The 19606-nt window shown below is 36.5% G+C and overlaps 1 protein-coding gene across 4 annotated transcripts in view; it reads left to right on the top strand.

The window, feature by feature from the left end:
- The window catches only part of PLEKHH2 (pleckstrin homology, MyTH4 and FERM domain containing H2), a 123086-nt gene that overhangs the window by 48727 nt on the left and 54753 nt on the right, over window positions 1-19606 (top strand). For all 4 annotated transcript variants that reach the window (XR_014235098.1, XM_082357989.1, XM_082357990.1 and 1 more), the window contains exons 3-9: window positions 8-70; window positions 7513-7662; window positions 8772-8855; window positions 9464-9545; window positions 12625-12810; window positions 14525-15474; window positions 18545-18620. Coding sequence is in view for 3 of the 4 variants with exons in the window: in XM_082357989.1 (XP_082214115.1) it covers window positions 8-70; window positions 7513-7662; window positions 8772-8855; window positions 9464-9545; window positions 12625-12810; window positions 14525-15474; window positions 18545-18620 (1591 nt within the window). In the remaining variant the exon portion in view is untranslated. The remainder of the gene's footprint in view (window positions 1-7; window positions 71-7512; window positions 7663-8771; window positions 8856-9463; window positions 9546-12624; window positions 12811-14524; window positions 15475-18544; window positions 18621-19606) is intronic.

Raw genomic sequence — 19606 nt, 5'->3', positions numbered from 1 at the left:
TTTTCAGATGCAGCAGCTTGAGAGACAAGTTATTGATGCTGAACGTCAAGCAGAAAAAGCTTTTCAACAGGTAGGGTATAGTTTTAGTTAAAAAATTGTTTTCTGCCTCTACCAATATAAACATTGTTTTGCCCAAAACAATCCTGAAAATAGTCTTCAGCTGTCCTCCTCATTTTATCATTTTTACTGTTCATGAGCTGGTTCCATAGAGAAAATGGAGAATCTAACTTTGTTTTGCCCCTTAATAAATTTTCAAAAGGACAAAAATGCTTCTATTCGGAAGTTTTATCTTACTTATGAAAAAAATCAAATATGACTTTTATGGTTATGGTTATGCCTAACCATAATGACATTTTATGTATAAATATGTTCATGGCAGCTTTATTTGTAGTAATAAAGAGTTGGAAATAATATGAATGCCATTTTATAGGAGAATGAATTAGAGAACTGTATCTATTCCATGAAATATTAAACAACCATTAAAAATAACTATTACAAAGAATTTATGCAAATACAAAAAATGCTTAGAGTTATATTAGGAAAAATATATACAGATTTTTATATTTAACATGTTAATAGATATGGGAGGAAAAAGTCAAACCTAAGAGTTTAAAAAAAAAGCTGTTAGGAAACATCCTGAAATTTGTGTTTGTGGAATTATGGATGATTGGTTTTTTTCTTCTGTATCTTCATACTTTCTAGTTTTTGATTTTGGTACTACTTTTACTTTAAAAAAATAATCTTTTGATAAATTACTTAACCCTTTCTGGGCCTTGCCAACAGTAAAATGAGCTGTTTGGATGAGCCCACCAGCCTTAAAGTTTGTCTAAGGAGCCTAAATTGATAATTTCACATTTTATGAAAAGATCTCTGTCAGATTCAGTCAAGTCAAGAATTTCAGAAGTCTTACATACAAAATTATTTCTTCCAAGAAGTGTATATTCAATTTCTTATACTTGCTCTAAGTTTGTCATGTTTCTTCCTTCAGTTTGAGTACTACCAAATCTTGTTTTCACCTAAAAGATTTAATTTTACACAGTAGATTGTTTTAGTGGCTTGACTAAATTAACCCAATTTAACCTAATCCTTAATTTTCTTAAATTAATTATACTTGAAGATAAAATCTTAAAACTTTGTTATGCAAAATTTCAACCACTACAAGAGTAGAGAACATAGTATAATGAAGCCCCGTCATCACCTTCAGCAGTTAGTTGATGCACAGCTAGTATATACCTCCACCCACTTCTTCCCTACCCCCACACTAGGTTATTTTGAAACAAGTCCCAGATATTATATCATTCCACCCAAGAGTATTTCAGCAACTCATCTAAAAATGAAGACTTAAAAATCATAGCTACAGTACCATCACCCCACTGAAAAATTACCAATAATTTTTTAAAACCTCAAATGTAGATTTTGATACAAGTACTAGTAGTAATGGTAAGGATGTATGATTTGCTTGTTTTTTTGTATTTTATATTCTTTAGTTGATGGGACCAAATAGTAATTACTCTACATATATCTATAAAAAGCCAATAATTGGGCTTCCCTGGTGGCGCAGTGGTTGAGAGTCTGCCTGCTAGCGCGGGGGACACGGGTTCGAGCCCTGGTCTGGGAGGATCCCACATGCCGCGGAGCAATTAGGCCCGTGAGCCACAACTACTGAGCCTGCGCGTCTGGAGCCTGTGCTCCGCAACAAGAGAGGCCATGATAGTGAGAGGCCCGTGCACCGCGATGAAGAGTGGCCCCCGCTTGCCGCAACTAGAGAAAGCCCTAGCACAGAAACGAAGACCCAACATAACAGTCGATCAATAAATCTTAAAAAAAAAAAAAAAAAAAGCCAATAATTAACAGTAAAGTCGTTAAAGGTCACTTACATTCTAAAATAAAGACTCTTGTGTTTATATCACTCTCTGTCACTCTATACCAAATGTCTTTTTCTGTGGTGGGCCGTATATGGGCATCCCTGTTCAGCCTTCAGCCTTGCAGCATACGTTTGTCATTTTGTCGACCTCTCTGACTTTCATGTCTCCTTCCCTGTCTTTCCCTTTCTGACTTTGGCCTTTCCTGGTGACATCTCTCTTCATCTCTGTACCCATGGCTGTCTCCATACGTCTCTCTGTCTATTCTTTCCTAGCTTTCTTTTCCCTTCCCTTCCCTTTTTCTCCTTTAACTGCTCGTATTATAGGAAAAAAAGAGAAGGAAATTAAAGATGGTTTTGTTTTGCCTTTTCTTAAGTTAAAAGTCTAAATTCATATATGCAGCAAATTTATTTAGCTCTGAAAATTAAACTAAATGAAGAATTTTTTTATTTGTGATTTTCATTTTTTTTACCCCTTTGGTTCACTGGATCTTGAAAGAAAAAAGGAATCCCCATTCTCAATTCAAGGGAAGCAAACCATGGCAGTTTGTAGCCATCAGGGCCCAACCACTGATCTTAATACGTTAACAGGAAGAATATCTTATTTGAAGTTGTCCTTTGAGGATATCAAATGTAAAGTTATTTAATTCTATGTGCCACATTTTTAAGCAAAATTATACAGTGATTGGTTATTTTAGATATACTGCCTTAAATCAACACCCTCCCAAAAAGAGTGAGAATTGAAGATCTCCCAGAGTTTCTTTATAATCTGTAGATATTTCTTTTTGTCATAACACTTAAAATTTATACAGTACCTATTTTTGTTATGCTTCAGAAGAATTTTTTCTTAAATATTTCATAATGAATCTAAAAGTTAACAGGAAATATAAACAGAGAGCAGATGAATTCTAATGCACTGACTATATTACTTTTTTTTTTTTTTTGCCTTTGCAAGACTAAGTAAATATTATTAACTTAGAGTAACTGAATCCTTCACTGTCTTTAACAGTTTCCATGGGACTATGGCCTATCTGCTGTTCATGTTGCTTAAATTCATAATTTATCCTTTGTCAAGCCATATCCTAAGACTTAAACTGTATTTATACTAACCTAGAAAGAATGTTTCACCACTAAAAGCAATAGTCAGCTGAAACAGCTCAACTCTACACTTTAGCTTTGTACATTTTTCTCCTTGTTTATTAATGTGTGGACATCACTTGCATAATCACTAAATAAGTTGCTGATAGAAAAAAGAATTAAACATTCTTCCAGAGAAATCTTGGCAGTCTTTTTACTTAATGCTGTAGTACATCTTTATCGTTATTGTTCACAAATTTTGAAAGCAGTATGTGCAGATCAACCCAGTACTACTTATGAGAACTCTTGTGAGGCAGAAAAGCAGCAAATAGCACATTTGGGAGACACTGATAAACAGGATTCCTTCTCAAGTATCTGACTAGTTAGGTATATAATACAATCTAATACACTAATTTATGCTAACCAAAGAGGGGTAGATAATTTCCCCTGTAGAAGTTTGTCTTTTCAATTCTGTCCTTCTGGACTCAGTCCCTTGCGTGTATTTGATTCAGGCTTGGTAGGAGTTGGATTTAAATTTCCTTCTGACCATTCTAATATGTGGGCTCATCTGCCTTTTATAAAGCTGGTTCTTAGTATCCAAGTTATTTTTGGTTCTTAATAAATGATAACTACTCAGTCATCCTAACATCGAAGACCGTGTAATGATTTGCTTCATTACGTGGAAACCTACCTTATCCAGTGATGTTCCCTTTCACCTTCAGTGAGAATGGGCCTGGCCTTACTGCATAAATTTTGGAGCATTATGCCGAAATAACTGTGTTTAAAATATGATTAGAATGATTAATTAATTTGCAATAAATTTTAATTAACTGGAAAATGGTCTGGGATTCAAAATACTCTTAACAATTTCGTCATTGTATTTTGGAATGATTAAGTATCTTTGTCATGTCATTGTGATACTTATACAGGAATAGAGACTTACACCCCCCCACTCAAAAATATAGTCACATCTTGATTACCTGTAGTGGGGGAGGGAGGGATGAAGTTAGAAATGGGAAGAAGGAAATATTGATATGGATAGGTACAATGGGGAAAATATTTGCAGTTTCTGCTTTCTCCAGGATAGACAAGAAAATGGAAAATAGCATTGGGAGTTGTGTCAGGGTCCCCAAGACTATCCTCAGGTTTGATGATTCACCAGAAAGACTCATAAAATCCTGAAAAGCTGTTATACTCATGGTTATGGTTTATTACAGTGAAAGCATACAGATTAACATCAGCAAAGGAAAAATGCACATAGGGCAGAGTCCAGGAGACACCAGGTACGAGCTTCCAGTTGTCCTCTCACAGTGGAATTGCACAGGAATGCACTTGATTCTCCCATCAGTGATGTGGGACAACACATATGAAGTATTGCCAACCAGGGTTGTTCATCCGAGCCTAGGTGTCCAGGATTTTTACTGGTGGGTGGGGTGGGGAGGGGTCAGTCTTGTAAGCACGAAATGCATGCATAACCCACCTTAGCTACTCAACTTCCAACCTCTCCAGAGGTCAAACTTGATACAGTGTGGCCCATGACCCAGATAAGTAAACAAAAAAGGTATTCAGTATAAGTCACACTGTTAGCATAAACTATCTGGTGTGGCCCAGTATACCAGCTATATAAAGACAGTCTTATCAGGCAGAATATTCCAGGGGCTCAGAGGTTATTTCCCAGGAGACAGTCAAAGGCCAGTTCTTTCTTTGGAATGTACAGGGTTTGAACACCCCAAGTCCGCTGAATTAACCCTTCACTGCACAAAAGCTCAGAATCAACAAGACTTTCGGGAAATAGCTGAGGAATGTGCTGAGGAGGTAGGTAGATGCAACCAGAGGCTCTCCTGGAAGTAAAGGAGAAAGGTAGCCTGAAAGTACAAAACATTCCTCACTGGAGGATATCCACATATTGGTAATTGCAGGAGTTTATTCAACAACTAATTTTAATTCATAGGTGTGTGTTACTGGCCAGTCTCCGAGTAGTTAAAATTGTATAATTCAAGTTAAATAAATGGTAAAAGATCTGACCTATTTTCTGTGTACTTGTGGTAAGATGTTTTTAAAGGCTGATTAGTTTTTCTGTAGGCCTCTTAACTTTTCTGCAGATTTCTTATTCATACTAATTGCCAAGGAAGGCTGGTGAATCCTGTGGAACTTGGTCCTAACAGGGCCAGCTGGAAGAAGGTTGCCTGTAACTGCTTTGTGATCTCTCTCCTGCAGAGATGTTGCCACTTTTGTCAATATTTTTCTTGCCCAGGAAAGTTGTTTATCTAAAAGTAATAGTCGAATGAAACAGTTGCACAAGGCAAAGGTGCAGCCAAGGAGCTCTGACTCTAGCATTCATTCGTAAAATGAGAACACCTTTCAAGTTGAATGTGTTTTTCAGGGAAGAAGAAGGTCCTGGAAGAATAGTTTTCCAGGACCATAGGCCTTTTCTAAGCAATAATAGGACAATTTTATGTGGTAGCCCAATGTCCATAGGGTGGCTTGCTCCAATTTAATAAAAGGAGACTGTAGATGTAGGTCCGGTAATATTTATTTTTATTAATTTTGTCTTTCTGGAGTATTATAATCTATTGCTCCCTCCTTGGTGGAGGACTACCATTTTCCACTTGGTCTCTGCTCTTCTTTCCCTGCTTCCACAGCTACAGAATACCCTGCGTGGAACTGGCTGTACCATTTTAAGACTGACCTTTGGTATTTACTGTCCAGCTCTCTGTCCTGCTCTGGCTTTTTTCATGACAGCATCTCTGATATAGGCCTTTGTCCTTGACCTCTTGGTCTGAAGTTCCTGCAGAAAGCCTGCCATATTATGTTAAAAAATCTAAATCTTAAAATGACTTAAAAATTATCATTTGGATAGTAGAATATATTTTTTCTCCTATTTTTTGGATCTACTTTTATTTTCATAGCTTCCAGCCATGTGGGTGGTATTTAAATAGGACAGTTTTGGCATTTGAGTTGAATTTACATTTATACAGTGAACCCAGAGATGAACTTTGTATTCATGGTTAAAAAAACAAAACCAAACTAACCTTAACACCCTCCTTCTAGGAACCCTCATTAATCAAGTATTTTTGAGCTTTAAGTAAGTTCATTGTGATTTTTCAGAGATGTTTTATAAGATTTTTCATCTTAACTATCATCTTTAATTTCTCAAATGCCTTTACATATTTTTCTTCTTTGCCCCCTATAATCTAAAAGATTACTAAAATTACATTCTTACCTATTTGGAGTATATAGAATAAAAGTTTTAATATTGTATACAGTGCCCAGTACTTTATTTTCTTTCTTACTAACATTAACATCACACATATCTCTTCAAAGATTTCATATGCCCAAATGTGTTTCGCAGAAGATCCAAGCAGAGCCAGTATATCTTAGATATTAAAATTGAGGCACCACAACCCCTAGCCGTACAGCGATCTATTTTATCTTGCTTTATTTTTCCCGTTACCCTTGTTGCCATCTGTAACAAACTGTATGATTTTTAGTCATTATTATCTTTGTGATCTCTCTAACCCACTAGAATGTAATTTCTATGCAGGTAGAGATTTGGGGGTCTGCTTTATTCACTGATGTCTTCCCAGGACCTTGTATAGACCTGGCACTTGGCAGGTGTTCATTGAATATTTGTTAAAGTATTGAATCAATAAACCCTCACGGAATGTACTCTCCTACCTATAGCTTGACTGTCATACTTTTTTACTCTCTATGATTTCATCATTGGGGTTTTTAGGTTCTTTTTTGGTTTGTTTTTAATATTTATTTATTTATTTGGCTGCAGGTCTTAGTTGTGTCACGTGGGATCTTCCCTGCGGCGCGTGGGTTCTTCATTGTGGAGCGTGGGCTTCTCTCTAGTTGTGGCGTGTGGGCTCCAGAGCACATGGGCTCAGTAGTTGCAGTGCGTGGCCTCTCTATTTGTGGCACATGGGCTCCAGAGCGTGTGGGCTCAGTAGTTGCAGCACGCAGACTCAGTTGCCCCACAACATGTGGGATCTTAGTTCCCCGACCAGGGATTGAACCAGCATCCCCTGAGTTGGAAGGCAGATTCTTAACCACTGCACCACCAGGGAAGTCCCTTTAAGGTTCTTTTGTTTTACTTTTGCTTTCTGTTGTATATGTGTACCTTTTTCATCTAAGTTCAGTTTTTTTTCCCAAGATGTGTTATTATACTAGGTCATCCAGTCTGAGCCTTATCTTACCACTCAACGTCTTTACTTGATAGTCTTACTTTTTTTTTAAATATGAAAAGATGAGAGCTGGAAGCTTTCTAATTCTATGCTCACATGAAATACTTTGCATATTATCATTGATCTAGTTAACATGTACGTTTCTTTACATGATAGCAGTATTCTGAGAATCTTTCATGTACCCTCATGCACCTCAGGGGTAACATCACTTAGCAAAATAGTCTTCAGACTTTATAATTGTTAAATACATTAAAACTTGCTGTTCATTGTTTTCCTTTTATGATGATACCTTTTAGGAATTTAATGTTAAAGTAAAATTCTGAATTTAATACTATGATAAATTAAGTACATGCATAGTTTTAATATTTTATCCTCTGAATTTAGGTACAAGTTATGGAAGAAAAATTAAAAGCAGCTAATATTCAAACCAGTGAATCAGAGACGAGGTTGTATAAAAAGTGTCAAGATCTGGAAACCCTAATACAGGAAAAAGATGACATCATTCAAAACTTGGAACTGCAACTTGAGGAGCAGGTTAGGAAGAATTTGATCATCAAAGAGTCCTAAATATGTGCATTCATTTATGTATAATCGCAAAGATTAAAAAGAGAGTCAAAATTTCTAAATTTTGACCAGAAATCTTACTTGGTGACCCCCTAGGATTACATCACATTACTGGTGAAAGGTGCAAGTTAAATACATTCACTTTAAATCCGGGGTGATTCCAAGGCAGTATCTACCACTTTTTGGATGTGACAATACTCCTTAAGTTGGAAACACTTGGTTATCAGCAGGTATTTATGTCTGTAAAATGTTTCCAATACATTTTTGCTTTAGATTGTTAGGGTGTTGGAAATGTTTATGTAAGGTTAAATTTTAAACATGTGTTTGATTTGACTCTAATCCTTCTGCTTAGAAATGTGTATACTGTTTTTAAACCACTTCATTTTAGATCAAATATAGTATTTAGTTTATTTTTTAAAAATTTTTAGGAAAAAAATTGCATTAGGGTTATTTACTTAAAAGGTCATTTAGTGTCATTTAAATATGACCACTATAGAACTGTTAAATGTTTAATCATTTTTTTCATTTCTCTGGCATCAGTGTTCCTTTAGGTCAGTGGCTTTCAGCCTCCACCCACTAGGATTTATATAATAGTCACACTCTCAGTAGTTTTGTGACCATAACCAGATTTAAAGGTTGATGGATGTGAGCTAGAGTTTCTCAATCTCCATTTTTTCTGGACCTTCTAAAACTAGCACTTGAGGGGAAAATAAGCCATTCTCCAGAGGAGATTCTGATTCTCCTCTCCCCAACCTGGTTGACCTCTATTCCACTGTTCTAAACCTAGACTATTTCCAGAAATGGTTTATTTTGTTGATAAATTCAGTGGATTGATTTTAGTATATGATCTTTCAGAGAAAGGGAATAGCAGATGTTAAAGCTAGAAATATTTATGTACGCTTTTATTATTGTTCTGCTGGACAGCCATTCTTATTTTTTCCTATGTTTGGTAATTTAAAGGCAGACGTCTTAACTTGGAAACAGGTTTTAAGTGGACTTGCCTTTTATATCTATGACTGTAACATTTCCAGACCAGTGAGCTTCTGTTTGAACTAAACAAACTGCTAATGTTATTTCAGAAACAAATAAGGATTCAAGAAGCTAAAATAATAGAAGAGAAAGCAGCTAAGATCAAAGAATGGGTAACAGTTAAGTTGAATGAGGTATTTATTGCCGTATTTATCTTTTCTTTACCTTTTACTTCTTTTGAATAGATAAGTCATCAGAATATCTGAATGAAACAAAATTCTGATCAGTTGGTGGTGCTGCTGGCTTTTGGCAAACGTGAGATAGGTAGCTTTCACTTTAATGACTAATGTAATTTTAAAATTAAAAATATTGATAGACCCATGGTAATCAGTGTTAAGTAGCCTCATTCTAATTAGTTGACTAGTTCTAATTAGTTAACTTTAAATAATTAGAGAATATATGTGCATATCTCATAAAATTAATATATTCAGTATCTGAGAAGTACATATTATTTAGTTTATATGGCAGATTAAATGCCAAAATAATTTGGTTTAAAATAACTTTACAGTGGAAAAGGCATAGGGGTGAAAAACATTGAAAACTTTTAGCTCTGGAAACAAATATTAAAGCCATAATTATCTAGGCTGATAATCTGTGCTGATAAATTCATCTGATATTTACTTATTTCTTTTGTATTTTGCTTGTGTTTAATTAGATATTAACATTTTCTAAATGTTATAATTTACTAGTACGTTTTAGAAATGTTATCCCTATATAAAAGAAAACCATTATGTTCTTTTAGCTGGAATTGGAGAATCAGAATCTTCGTTTGATCAACCAAAACCAAACCGAAGAGATAAGAACAATACAGTCAAAATTACAAGGTATGTGCACTTTGACTAAGACAGCCTAGTTGGATTTATTTGCTAGAATTTTACTATTGAGCGCTTGAAATATGAATTGCACAACTAAGGAACTGAATTTTACATTTTACCTGATTTGAATTCATTTAAATTTAAATAGCCGCATGTCCATATTAGCACAGCTAGACAGTAGTAAATAACCCAAAGTGGGTAATTTGAACGTTTAATTTCAGGTATGTTTACTTTAAAAAAAATCAGTCTTGCTATTTTCTATTTTCATTTTGTAGCATTGTGCTCAATGGTGATTGAAATTCTTACAACCTGAATATTTTGAGCAGAATTTTATAATGGGAATAAACTCTTTGCATTTTCTAATGCTTAGGGCTATTTTCTTTCTTTTTAACTTTAAAGTCAAAGGATGGGTGGTAGAGTTAATGATAGAGAGTCACTTAATATGCTATTCGCATGATAGCCACTCAAGTGCACATTGAGCTGAAGAGGAGGTAAGTCAGCAGGGTGTATGGATAGCCTGTGCTTATTAGACCCATGGCCTAATATAGTGCTTTTTAAACTTTTATTTAGCAGCAGAACCCTTTTTAAACAATTTTTTTCCCCTATAGAATCTCAAGAGATAAAATAGGTAAAAAACCTGTACTGGGTGATGGGTCCAGAGTTCTGCAGACTTGGTCTCACCCATGACTCTTCTTTCATTTCTTGCATCCTCTGCAACATTTCCATAAAGCCGTGGGGTTTCGTAGAATGCGTTGGAAAAATACTGGCGTGGTAGAAAGAACCTGGACTTTGAAGTCAACTTTAATGCCTTACAATTTAATAGCTGTGTTTATATCTCCAATTTTTTTTTTTTTACATCAGTAAAATGGTGACTGTAATAGTGTCTTACTGGTTTAATGGGGGGTTGTTGATTATAGGACATGTGAAAGCACTTTGTCTACTGCATGTTAGTACCTATTGCTGTCATTTTGTAAAGGGAAAAAACTCCTGTTTTCCCTCTTAATATTTAGATGTGTGGAAATTTTTCCCACACCAAGCAATTCTCCAATTCTCAACAGACACCGACTGGATGTCCTATAAATATAACTCAATTCTGACTTATCTACTTGGATAGCACCAGACCCCTCACCCCCACAAAACTACCCACCTGCACCTCCGAGCAGGCACTGAACACACACACAAACACACACTTCAGACAGAGTCACAAGTACAGGGTGGCATCCCTGCTTCTGTCCAACAGACTGTAGATCCAAGGTTCCCAAGATCCCTTCCTTGGGTTCAATAATTTGCCAGAGAGGCTCACAGAACTCAGTCAGACAGTTCACTTCCTAGATTACTGGTTTATTACAAAGGATGTAACTCAGGAACAGCCAGATGGAAGAGATGCATAGGGCAAGATACGGGAGAAGGGACACAGAGCTTCCAGGCTCTCACTAAGTATACCGCCTTCCCAGCACCTCCACGTGTTCACCAACTTGGAGCATCCTGAACCCCATCCTTTTGAGTTTTTATGGAGGTTTCACTATGTAGGCATGCATGATTGATGAAATAATTAGCCATTGGTGATTAATTCAACCTCCAGCCCCTTTCTTCCTCACCTGAAGTCAGAGGTAGGGGGTGGAGGGTGAGGCTGAAATTTCCAACCCTCTCATGATTTGGTTGGTTCCCCTGGCAACCAGGCCCCATCCTGAGGCCATCTAGGGGCTTTCCAGAAATCACCTCATTCATACATACTCAGATGTGTTTAAAAGGGCTTGTTATGAAAACAAAAGACACTTTTATCACTCTTAGGACATTCCAAGGGTTTTAGAAGCTGTGTGCCAGGAACCATGGATGAAGACCAAAATCTATTTCTTATATCACACATTTCCTCTACCTATATGATGAAAAAAATAGGTGTTCCTATAGTTGATCTGGAATTCCATGTTTATAATTAAAGTTTTAGGTCTTTGTGGTGTTCACCCTCTCTGAAATAGACTGGATGTACAAAGCCCCTTCACCAAATACTGTTTCCCTGATATTCTTAACTTGCAATTCTAGTCTTCACTGGCAGCCTTTTAGTCTTGGAGACTAAGGATTATTGATCCTTGGAACCTAGGCTTTACTGGAGAAGAACAGATACAACATATGTAGATATAATATGGTACTTTAAAAATATATATGTATATATGTGATTATTAAAAATCATGAATTAGTTCTGTGAGCGATGGCAACATGAAAATATTAAAAGATACATCTGAAGGAATACACTATATAAAGGTATTTTTCTATACTCAATTACCAATTGCTATTTAACTTAACCCTTTGGTGCTCTCCCAGAGTTGAGAATTTAATTTCTTTGGAAACTTTTCTTACTATCACTGTGATCTCCATGCTTTTGATCTTACGAGCAGCAATGTTACAAGTCCTAGAAGATGAATTAAACCCATGATTAGGTGCTTGATTAATGACTCACCTAGCTGTCTAAATTCTCAATCTAGAGACTGCCCCCTCCCCTTTTTGTTCTCTAAGGAAGTGATTAAGGCTCTGCATGTTGTGGTCACCATAGACCAAGCCCCTTCATCTGCTTTCTTATGAGAAGCACACTAAAAACTAAGATAAGCAAAAGTTATTCCAGTGATCATGTGATATTTGCCCCAGTGATCATCTAAATTTTCCTGGGTTGTCTTGGCAACCAAGACCTCAGTCCCTTTTTTCTCACTATTAGTAACAATACCAAACAATCAAATTTTACCAATACTTGATTGGTATTTACCAATAGTTGACATTGCAAGAAGCTATAACTTCCTAGTTGTTTATATCTGGATTTTGGTTTGTTTGAGAACTAACTACTTTTAAAGGGATTAGAAATGTTTCTCTTTGCAGTTAAAAAATAGTGTGTGCATTCAAAATATATAAACAGATTTTAAACATTGGCGTGTGATGCTAGACATTGAGGGGTCATTGTTCCTATACATAAATAAAGATGAACTTCAGGCTTTTTTCTGTTATAAGGAGTGATTTGTCCACGTTTTTATATGCTTTGGTTCTCTGTTTAACAAACCGTTATAAAAAATTCAGATCTTCATTTTGATTAATGATCTTGCAGAAGTTCAAGGAAAGAAGTTGTCCACTGTCTCCACACCAAAGCTCACAGAAGGCCAGCGTCTGAGCAGTCTGACCTTTGGGTGCTTTTTATCCCAAGCAAGGAGTCCTCCTCAAGTTGTAAAATCTGAGGAAACGAGCAAGATATCATCTAAAGAACCTGAGTTCACTGAAGGAAAAGACATAGAAGGTATTTATGGACTAGAGGAATTTACTTTGACATTTTTTTTAAAAAGGAAAAATCATTTGCTAAGATTAATGCAAAGATAGCTTCATTTTCCTTATTTTTTTCCTAACAACTTGATGTTTTATGAGACTATTTCTAAAGAGCAAAACAGCATTTAACTCTGTGTATCTAGTTATCTTGTGTGTTTTTTGAGACTCTCTGCCAATGATTTATAGGAAAAACTGGTTTACCCTTCCTGATACTTTTTCCTGCAATAGGTAGCAGTAATAGTTAAAATTTAAAAATGTACAGTCATACCTACTTGTTTTAATTGAGTTTTAGAAGTATGAACTTTCTATTCATTATTTATTTAAAATATAAAAAGATTATCTAATATTCAATATGAAATTAAATGTGACACAGCAAACTTATAAAGAAAAAGAACACCAGGTGACAATTTAGTAACTGCTTTGATTTTCCCTTTATTGCCTCAAAGAGGAAAATATTTGCCAGATGTTTAAACTTTGGACCTGTGTGCAGATTTCTACCCTTCTTTTAGTCTTAAAGCCCCTCTAAATTTTGCTTAATTTTGCGGTTGCTGCTTTGCCACCACTAGTATGACTTTTCCCAAATATTTTAGAAAGACTTGAACTTGTATCTTCTCTGTTTTCAGTTCCTGCTTCCTTCCTCCAAAGGAGAAAAATTATAGCCCTAAGAACTGTCTCTATGCTTGGTTATGAAACTCTGAAAACTACATAATGTTTTTCCATTCAGAAGGCTCCTTTGGTACTTGTTTTCATGGCATTACATGGATTTTTTTTTCTTTTTTGAGAAGTCATTTTAGTTTTTTTTCCCACTTTCTAATAGTTGAGTACAGCTCAGTACAGCTGAGGTTGCCTGTACTGCAGTTCTTGCTCATTTGCAAATTTAACAAACTGCCCGATACCAAATTGTGGAGTTTATTTGTTCAGCCTCTGTATCCTTAATTATGAAGGTCCTATCTATGTTTTCATGTTTTCAAAGTTTCTTTTGTATTCTTCAATCTAAATTTTTAGTTCACTGTTTATAAAGTCAATGGTTCGTTCTATTAATTATGTTATAAACAAAAATAAGCCATATCTAAAGATATTTTTAAAGACTTATTTTTTATTGTAAAGACATATTTTGTAGTTATGATTAAACCAAAAGTAGAGTGAATAAAGCTTTTCTCTGTGTATGTTTTCCTTATGGTTTTGCATATTTCATGCAGTGAAGTTTGGGAACAAAGTATTTTTTTTTAAACTATAGCTTTATATTTATTATGTTTAAATTTACTTATGATAATTTTGAAGTTTAGTAGAAAGAGGGTTGTCATTTTCTTTGCTTCTAAAATATAATTAATGGTGTTCATTTTTTTAGTGGCTGCTTTCTTTGATAGTCGTTGTTGCCCTATTTTTCATTTTGCTTCTTGTATTATCTCGCCCTAGACTACTGTCAGTTTTTTTTTCTTCATGTTTCTTTGTAAAAAGCAGTTTCATTTTGATATTATTCTATTGAAGTGTAAGGGCTCAGTGTTTTATAGAAAGCTTATAGTTTTCAAACTTGGGTTTAAAAAAGGCATATGACTAAAAAAGGGTGATGTAAATTAACTTGACTCACATGGAAATTCCAGTTTGTACAATGTAATTATATAAAGCTAAACATACAGAAAGATTGTATGATTAAAGGCAACATGCCAATATAATGTATGCTTTTCTAGAAATGGAAATATCAGAAAAGTCTGTCGATAACCAAATTCAAGAAAACAACCGAGGTCAGAGAACATTGCATCAAGTGCCTTGTGTCTCAGAGCAGAATCAGAAAACAAGGACAAGCTTTGTGACGGATGGTGGCATATCCCAGAATTCTGGGGCTCCTGGCAGTGACTGGAGTTCCGATGAGGACGACGGGAGCAAAGGAAGATCCAAGTCCAGGTACACATCCACCCTTTCCAGCCACACATCAGAGGAGGGGGTCCGGTGTAGCAGAATGGGCAGTGAGACGTATCTGACAGCCTCTGATGACAGCAGTTCTATATTTGAAGAAGAGACTTTTGGCATAAAGAGACCAGAACACAAGAAGCTGTATTCTTGGCAACAGGAGGCACAGTGGAGTCCTCTCGGAAAGGGAAATTCCGAATCAAGTAAAAAGGAGCACGATAGTTCCTCAGACGAACTGAATAAAAAATTTCAGTCTCAGAGACTGGATTATTCATCTTCATCGAGTGAAGCCAACACCCCAAGCCCTATTCTGACCCCAGCTTTGAGTCCAAAGCATCCTAACTCACTCCCTGGAAAAGGCACAGAACTAGTGCCCCCGTCAAACCTGCCACTTCCCAAATTAAGGGTTCCTAATGTTTTCAGCTTAAGTGTAGCTCTAGCCAAAAGACACCTAAGCCAGCCACAGTTAAGTTCCGACAGGATGTTTGGTACAAACAGAAATGCTATAAGCATGATCCGGCCACTGAGACCTCAGGAAACAGATCTTGATCTACTTGATGGCGACAGTACAGAAATTTTAGAGACTATGGACACTAGTTGTGATGATGGATTATTTTCCTACGACTCCCTGGAGTCCCCGTGTTCAGATGACCAGGAAACCCGCGACTCAGCAAAGAAGGCGGCCTGTGGCAAACCTCCAACTCCTCCCCTGCACCGGTTTCCTTCTTGGGTAAATTATGTGTTGTGTGCAATGCTCACACGCTCGTTTTTGCTCAACGCTCATTTTCAGGTTTTACTCTACTTCTTCTCCTTTCTTTTCCAGTCCGGCTTTGTTCTGACAATTCCCAGTTTTTAGAATTCAATTTCCCCTTCTCTTTCCCCCGAACCAGTCGAGAAATAAGAGAAGGGTAAGACAAAGGAAGATCAAAATGTTACCTTTATTACTGATAAAACGGATTTTAGAGAATTGGTGGGCAAAGGAGCCAGTACTGCACCTGGAAAAAGCTAGATTTATTCACCCAGGCCCAGGTAGCGCTTGACCAGCCACCACAGGCTGCCTCCAGTGAGGCCCAGCTCCTCTAAAGCTTACAGTCTAGAGAAAGAACAAATGGTTATTTCCTGCACACAGCTACTTCTCAACAGAAAGGAGAGGGGAAGGTGCCGGGCTTTGCATGTCCAGTTTCTCCTTCTAGGAATCACTGGCTAGAGATCAGGAATGTTCAATTTTTGGAGCTCCCTCCACATGGAAGGAAACACTGGGGTGGGGAAGAAGGGTTCTCCCTAACTGTATAATACTTGTGGGTAAATTCTGGATGAGGACACTTACTGGTCATCAGGTTCTGAACTTAAGTATTTACTTGATTGGCTTTAAGAGAAATTTAATTTTACTCTTCATGAACTTATAAATCTATTGCTTTAACCAAAAGCATCTTCCTGTGTATCTAGAATAGATTGAAATTTCTTCCATTGAAACATTGACCATTAATATAATAATTAACCCATTAATTGTGTGATTCTTCTTAGGAATCTCTAGATTAAAAAACAATTCTTCCTATATTTGAAACAAAGTGAAATTATCTGTTTTGTAGATTGAAGTTTTCCTTCACATATTGACATAATTTAACCTTTGGCCTCCAGAGAATCATCTGGGTTGTGGGATTTTTTGGTTTTTGGAGTCATGTTCTGTTATTATTTTTTATTTAGTGACCAATGCAATTTTAAGCAAATGAAGGCAACTATGTTTTCCTAGTATAAATTCAGACCTTGAGATGTATCTGCTCTTATTTACTTTTTTTTTTATAAATTTATTTATTTATTTATTTATTTTTGGCTGTGTTGGGTCTTCGTTTCTGTGCAAAGGCCTTCTCCAGTTGCGGCGAGCGGGGGCCACTCTTCATCGCGGTGCGGGGGCCTCTCACTGTCGCGGCCTCTCCCGTTGCGGAGCACAGGCTCCAGACGCGCAGGCTCAGTAGTTGTGGCTCACGGGCCTAGCTGCTCCGCGGCATGTGGGATCTTCCCGGACCGGGACACGAACCCGTGTCCCCTGCATTGGCGGGCGGATTCCTAACCACTGCACCACCAGGGAAGCCCTGCTCTTATTTACTTTTAAAAGAACATTTCATTGCAAAGTCCACATGAAACCGCCTGCAGTTTATTACTAAATTCTGGACAGCATAAAAAAATGGACATTATTGGCATGTGAATCTCTGGAATTCCAATTATGTTACCCTTTAGGCAGTTAGGAGTTGAAATTTTGCTTCTTTCATTATGTTGAGATTTTCAGAGATTTAGGTTAGACTTTCACGTTCATTTTATTTGGCAAACCATTTTTACTACTTTTTTGCCTTTTTCTCTTCTTGCCTTCTGAAACTATCCAGTCCTGAAAAAGTAGTACCGCTTTGCAAAAGCCTTCTAGCAAACTGGCCAAGTTTGAGGTTTTATTTCTGCTTGTTGGGTATTTTCAAGTTTCAAGTTAAAGAGATACATTCTAGTCACCTCAATTTATGAGAGTTTAAGGATTTTTAAGAGTTTATTTTAAGGCATAGCCCATTCTTACTGAACTGAAATATCATTCAAAAATACAGTAGTCACTCTAGCAGGACAGCATGTAATGATTCAGGAGCACCTCTGATGGTCAACTCCTTAGAAAAACAGGTGATACCCACTGTCCCTGGTCCCGTGGCTCAGCTTGTCCTCTCCTGTCTACAGTGACTGTCTGCTTCTCTCACAACTGCTAACTACTCTCCTTCGCTCTCTCATGGCTTCTAAGTGCCTCACTTAACTGCCTTATTTTTATATGTCTTTTTGTTCTGTCCACTCTGTTGTTTGTCTCTCTCTGTGTATCTCACCATCACACTCTCAAAGAAGCTGTGAGAGTGATTCATTCAGTCAGCCACTCTTCAATCTAAAGTGTCTCAGATGGTTAGAGATCTCCTGCCCATTGCCTCACAGGCCCCTGGCTAGCGCAGTCCCAAAGAGGACTGCCTTAGTTGCCCACTATGCCCTGATCCAGATAACTGTCCAGGTTAGGTGTGTTACAAAGTTCAGGACATGGTGATCTATGCATTAGGAACAACCTAGAGTCCCTTTTCTCAGAGGGGGCAGGGCCAATAGCCTTCCAGTACCCACTTCAGAAATCTCTCAGAGAAGAAGAGAAAGCAAAATAACCTACTTTGGGAACAAGATCCTATAAATTCCATTGCAATTCTCAAATTCACTTATTATTTGACCTCAGGTATTTCTTCTACTTCATTGAAATGTACATTGAGATATGAAGGTGATAGCACTAAATGCTACTTTGTGTGTGCTTTCTGACTTCAAGGTTTGGCTTTCTCTTTTTCTTTAGCCATATTCTAGAATGGTAGAATATTAAAGATAATATTTGTGTCTAGTCAATGATAATAAATGGTTTCTGGCTTCATGTTACAGCCATTCAGAGTTTTTCAGAGTTTTTTTTTTTTTTGAACCATGTTCTGAAATGGTAGAATATTAATGGTGGTATTTATGAATAGTCAGTGATTGTGAATAAGCTTTCTCTTACTTTTTTCCTGTCTCTTCAAAATAATTTAAAATACCAAGCAAAAATTTGGGAACAAAGATAAATAATGGAGTGACTCATGGATGGAAGAAAATTCTGCAGTGCTGTTCACAGTGGCATATTTTAGTTGGCACTGGTGACAGTTTTATAATAATTCTGTACTCTGGTGACAATTAAATGAAGCACAAATGAAAAACATGTGTATTGAAAGTAATTGTTTCTTTGCTTCAAATATCCAGCTTAAATCTCTCTTTTACATTAGGAAAGCAGAATTTATGCTGTAGCCAAATCAGGCATTCGAATGTCTGAGGCCTTCAATATGGAGAATGTTAATAAAAGTAAGTGATTTTGCATGCTGCAATGCAGGTGAACCTTGAGGACTTTATGCTAAGTGAAATAAGCAGTCACAAAGGACAAATACTGTAGGAGTCCACTTATATGAGATATCTGACATAGTCAAACTGATAGAAACAGAAAGTAGAGTTGTGGTTACTAGGGGTTAGGGGTAGTAGGGGAAAGGGAGCAGTTGCTTAATGGCTATAGGGTTTCAGATTTTCAAGATAAAGTTTTGGAGATCTGATTCACAACAATGTGAATATACTTAACACTAACTGAACTATGCACTTAAAAATGGTTAAGGTGGTAAATTTTATCTTATGCGTTTTTTACTACAATAAAAAATGTTTAAAAAAATAAGTGATTTTGTATTGCCATTTCATTAGCCAAGAACTTCCTAACTGTCTAAAGTCATTGGAAAAAATACAACTTTGCCAACTTCCAGAAAATGCTTTCTGAGCTTGCTGATTTATATTTTAAAATTGAAATTCATGTTACTCAGTATAGGGGCACGTAGATGTTCAACTCTTATGTAGCAAGTACCTCATGTTTTTACCCGAAAGAGGCTAAAGCTAAGAAACAGTGGAGTTTCAGCTGTTTAAAATTGTAAAACTATTGATCTCTATGTCTTCTTTTTCCAGAGTTTAAAACACATTCCTCCTTTCTTTCTTTTTTCAAAAAATTATTGTAGAAACAATGCATGTTCATTATGAAAAATGAAACCAAACAACAGAGAACTGTCTGGAATAAAAAGAGAAATTTTTCTGTGGTTCCTTCTACTGGCCCCCTCCCTATCCTACCTCTGATCTATATCTTAGAGGTGACTATTGTTGTTCTGTTCCTTTTCAGCTATCCTCTGTTCTTGCCGCTCAGGAAATATATTCTAACCTTTCAATCTGAGGTTCACCTGATAAAGGTTTAAAAGTGACGATGTTTTAACACGTGTCAGTAATAGGTCTCTGAATAGTCAGAGAATATATTCATAGGG

This window comes from Balaenoptera borealis (genome assembly GCF_965194805.1).
Source record: "Balaenoptera borealis genome assembly, chromosome: 15".
NCBI lineage: Eukaryota > Metazoa > Chordata > Mammalia > Artiodactyla > Balaenopteridae > Balaenoptera > Balaenoptera borealis.
Note: the sequence above shows the minus strand (reverse complement) of the source record. Positions and strands in the feature narration are given on the sequence as shown.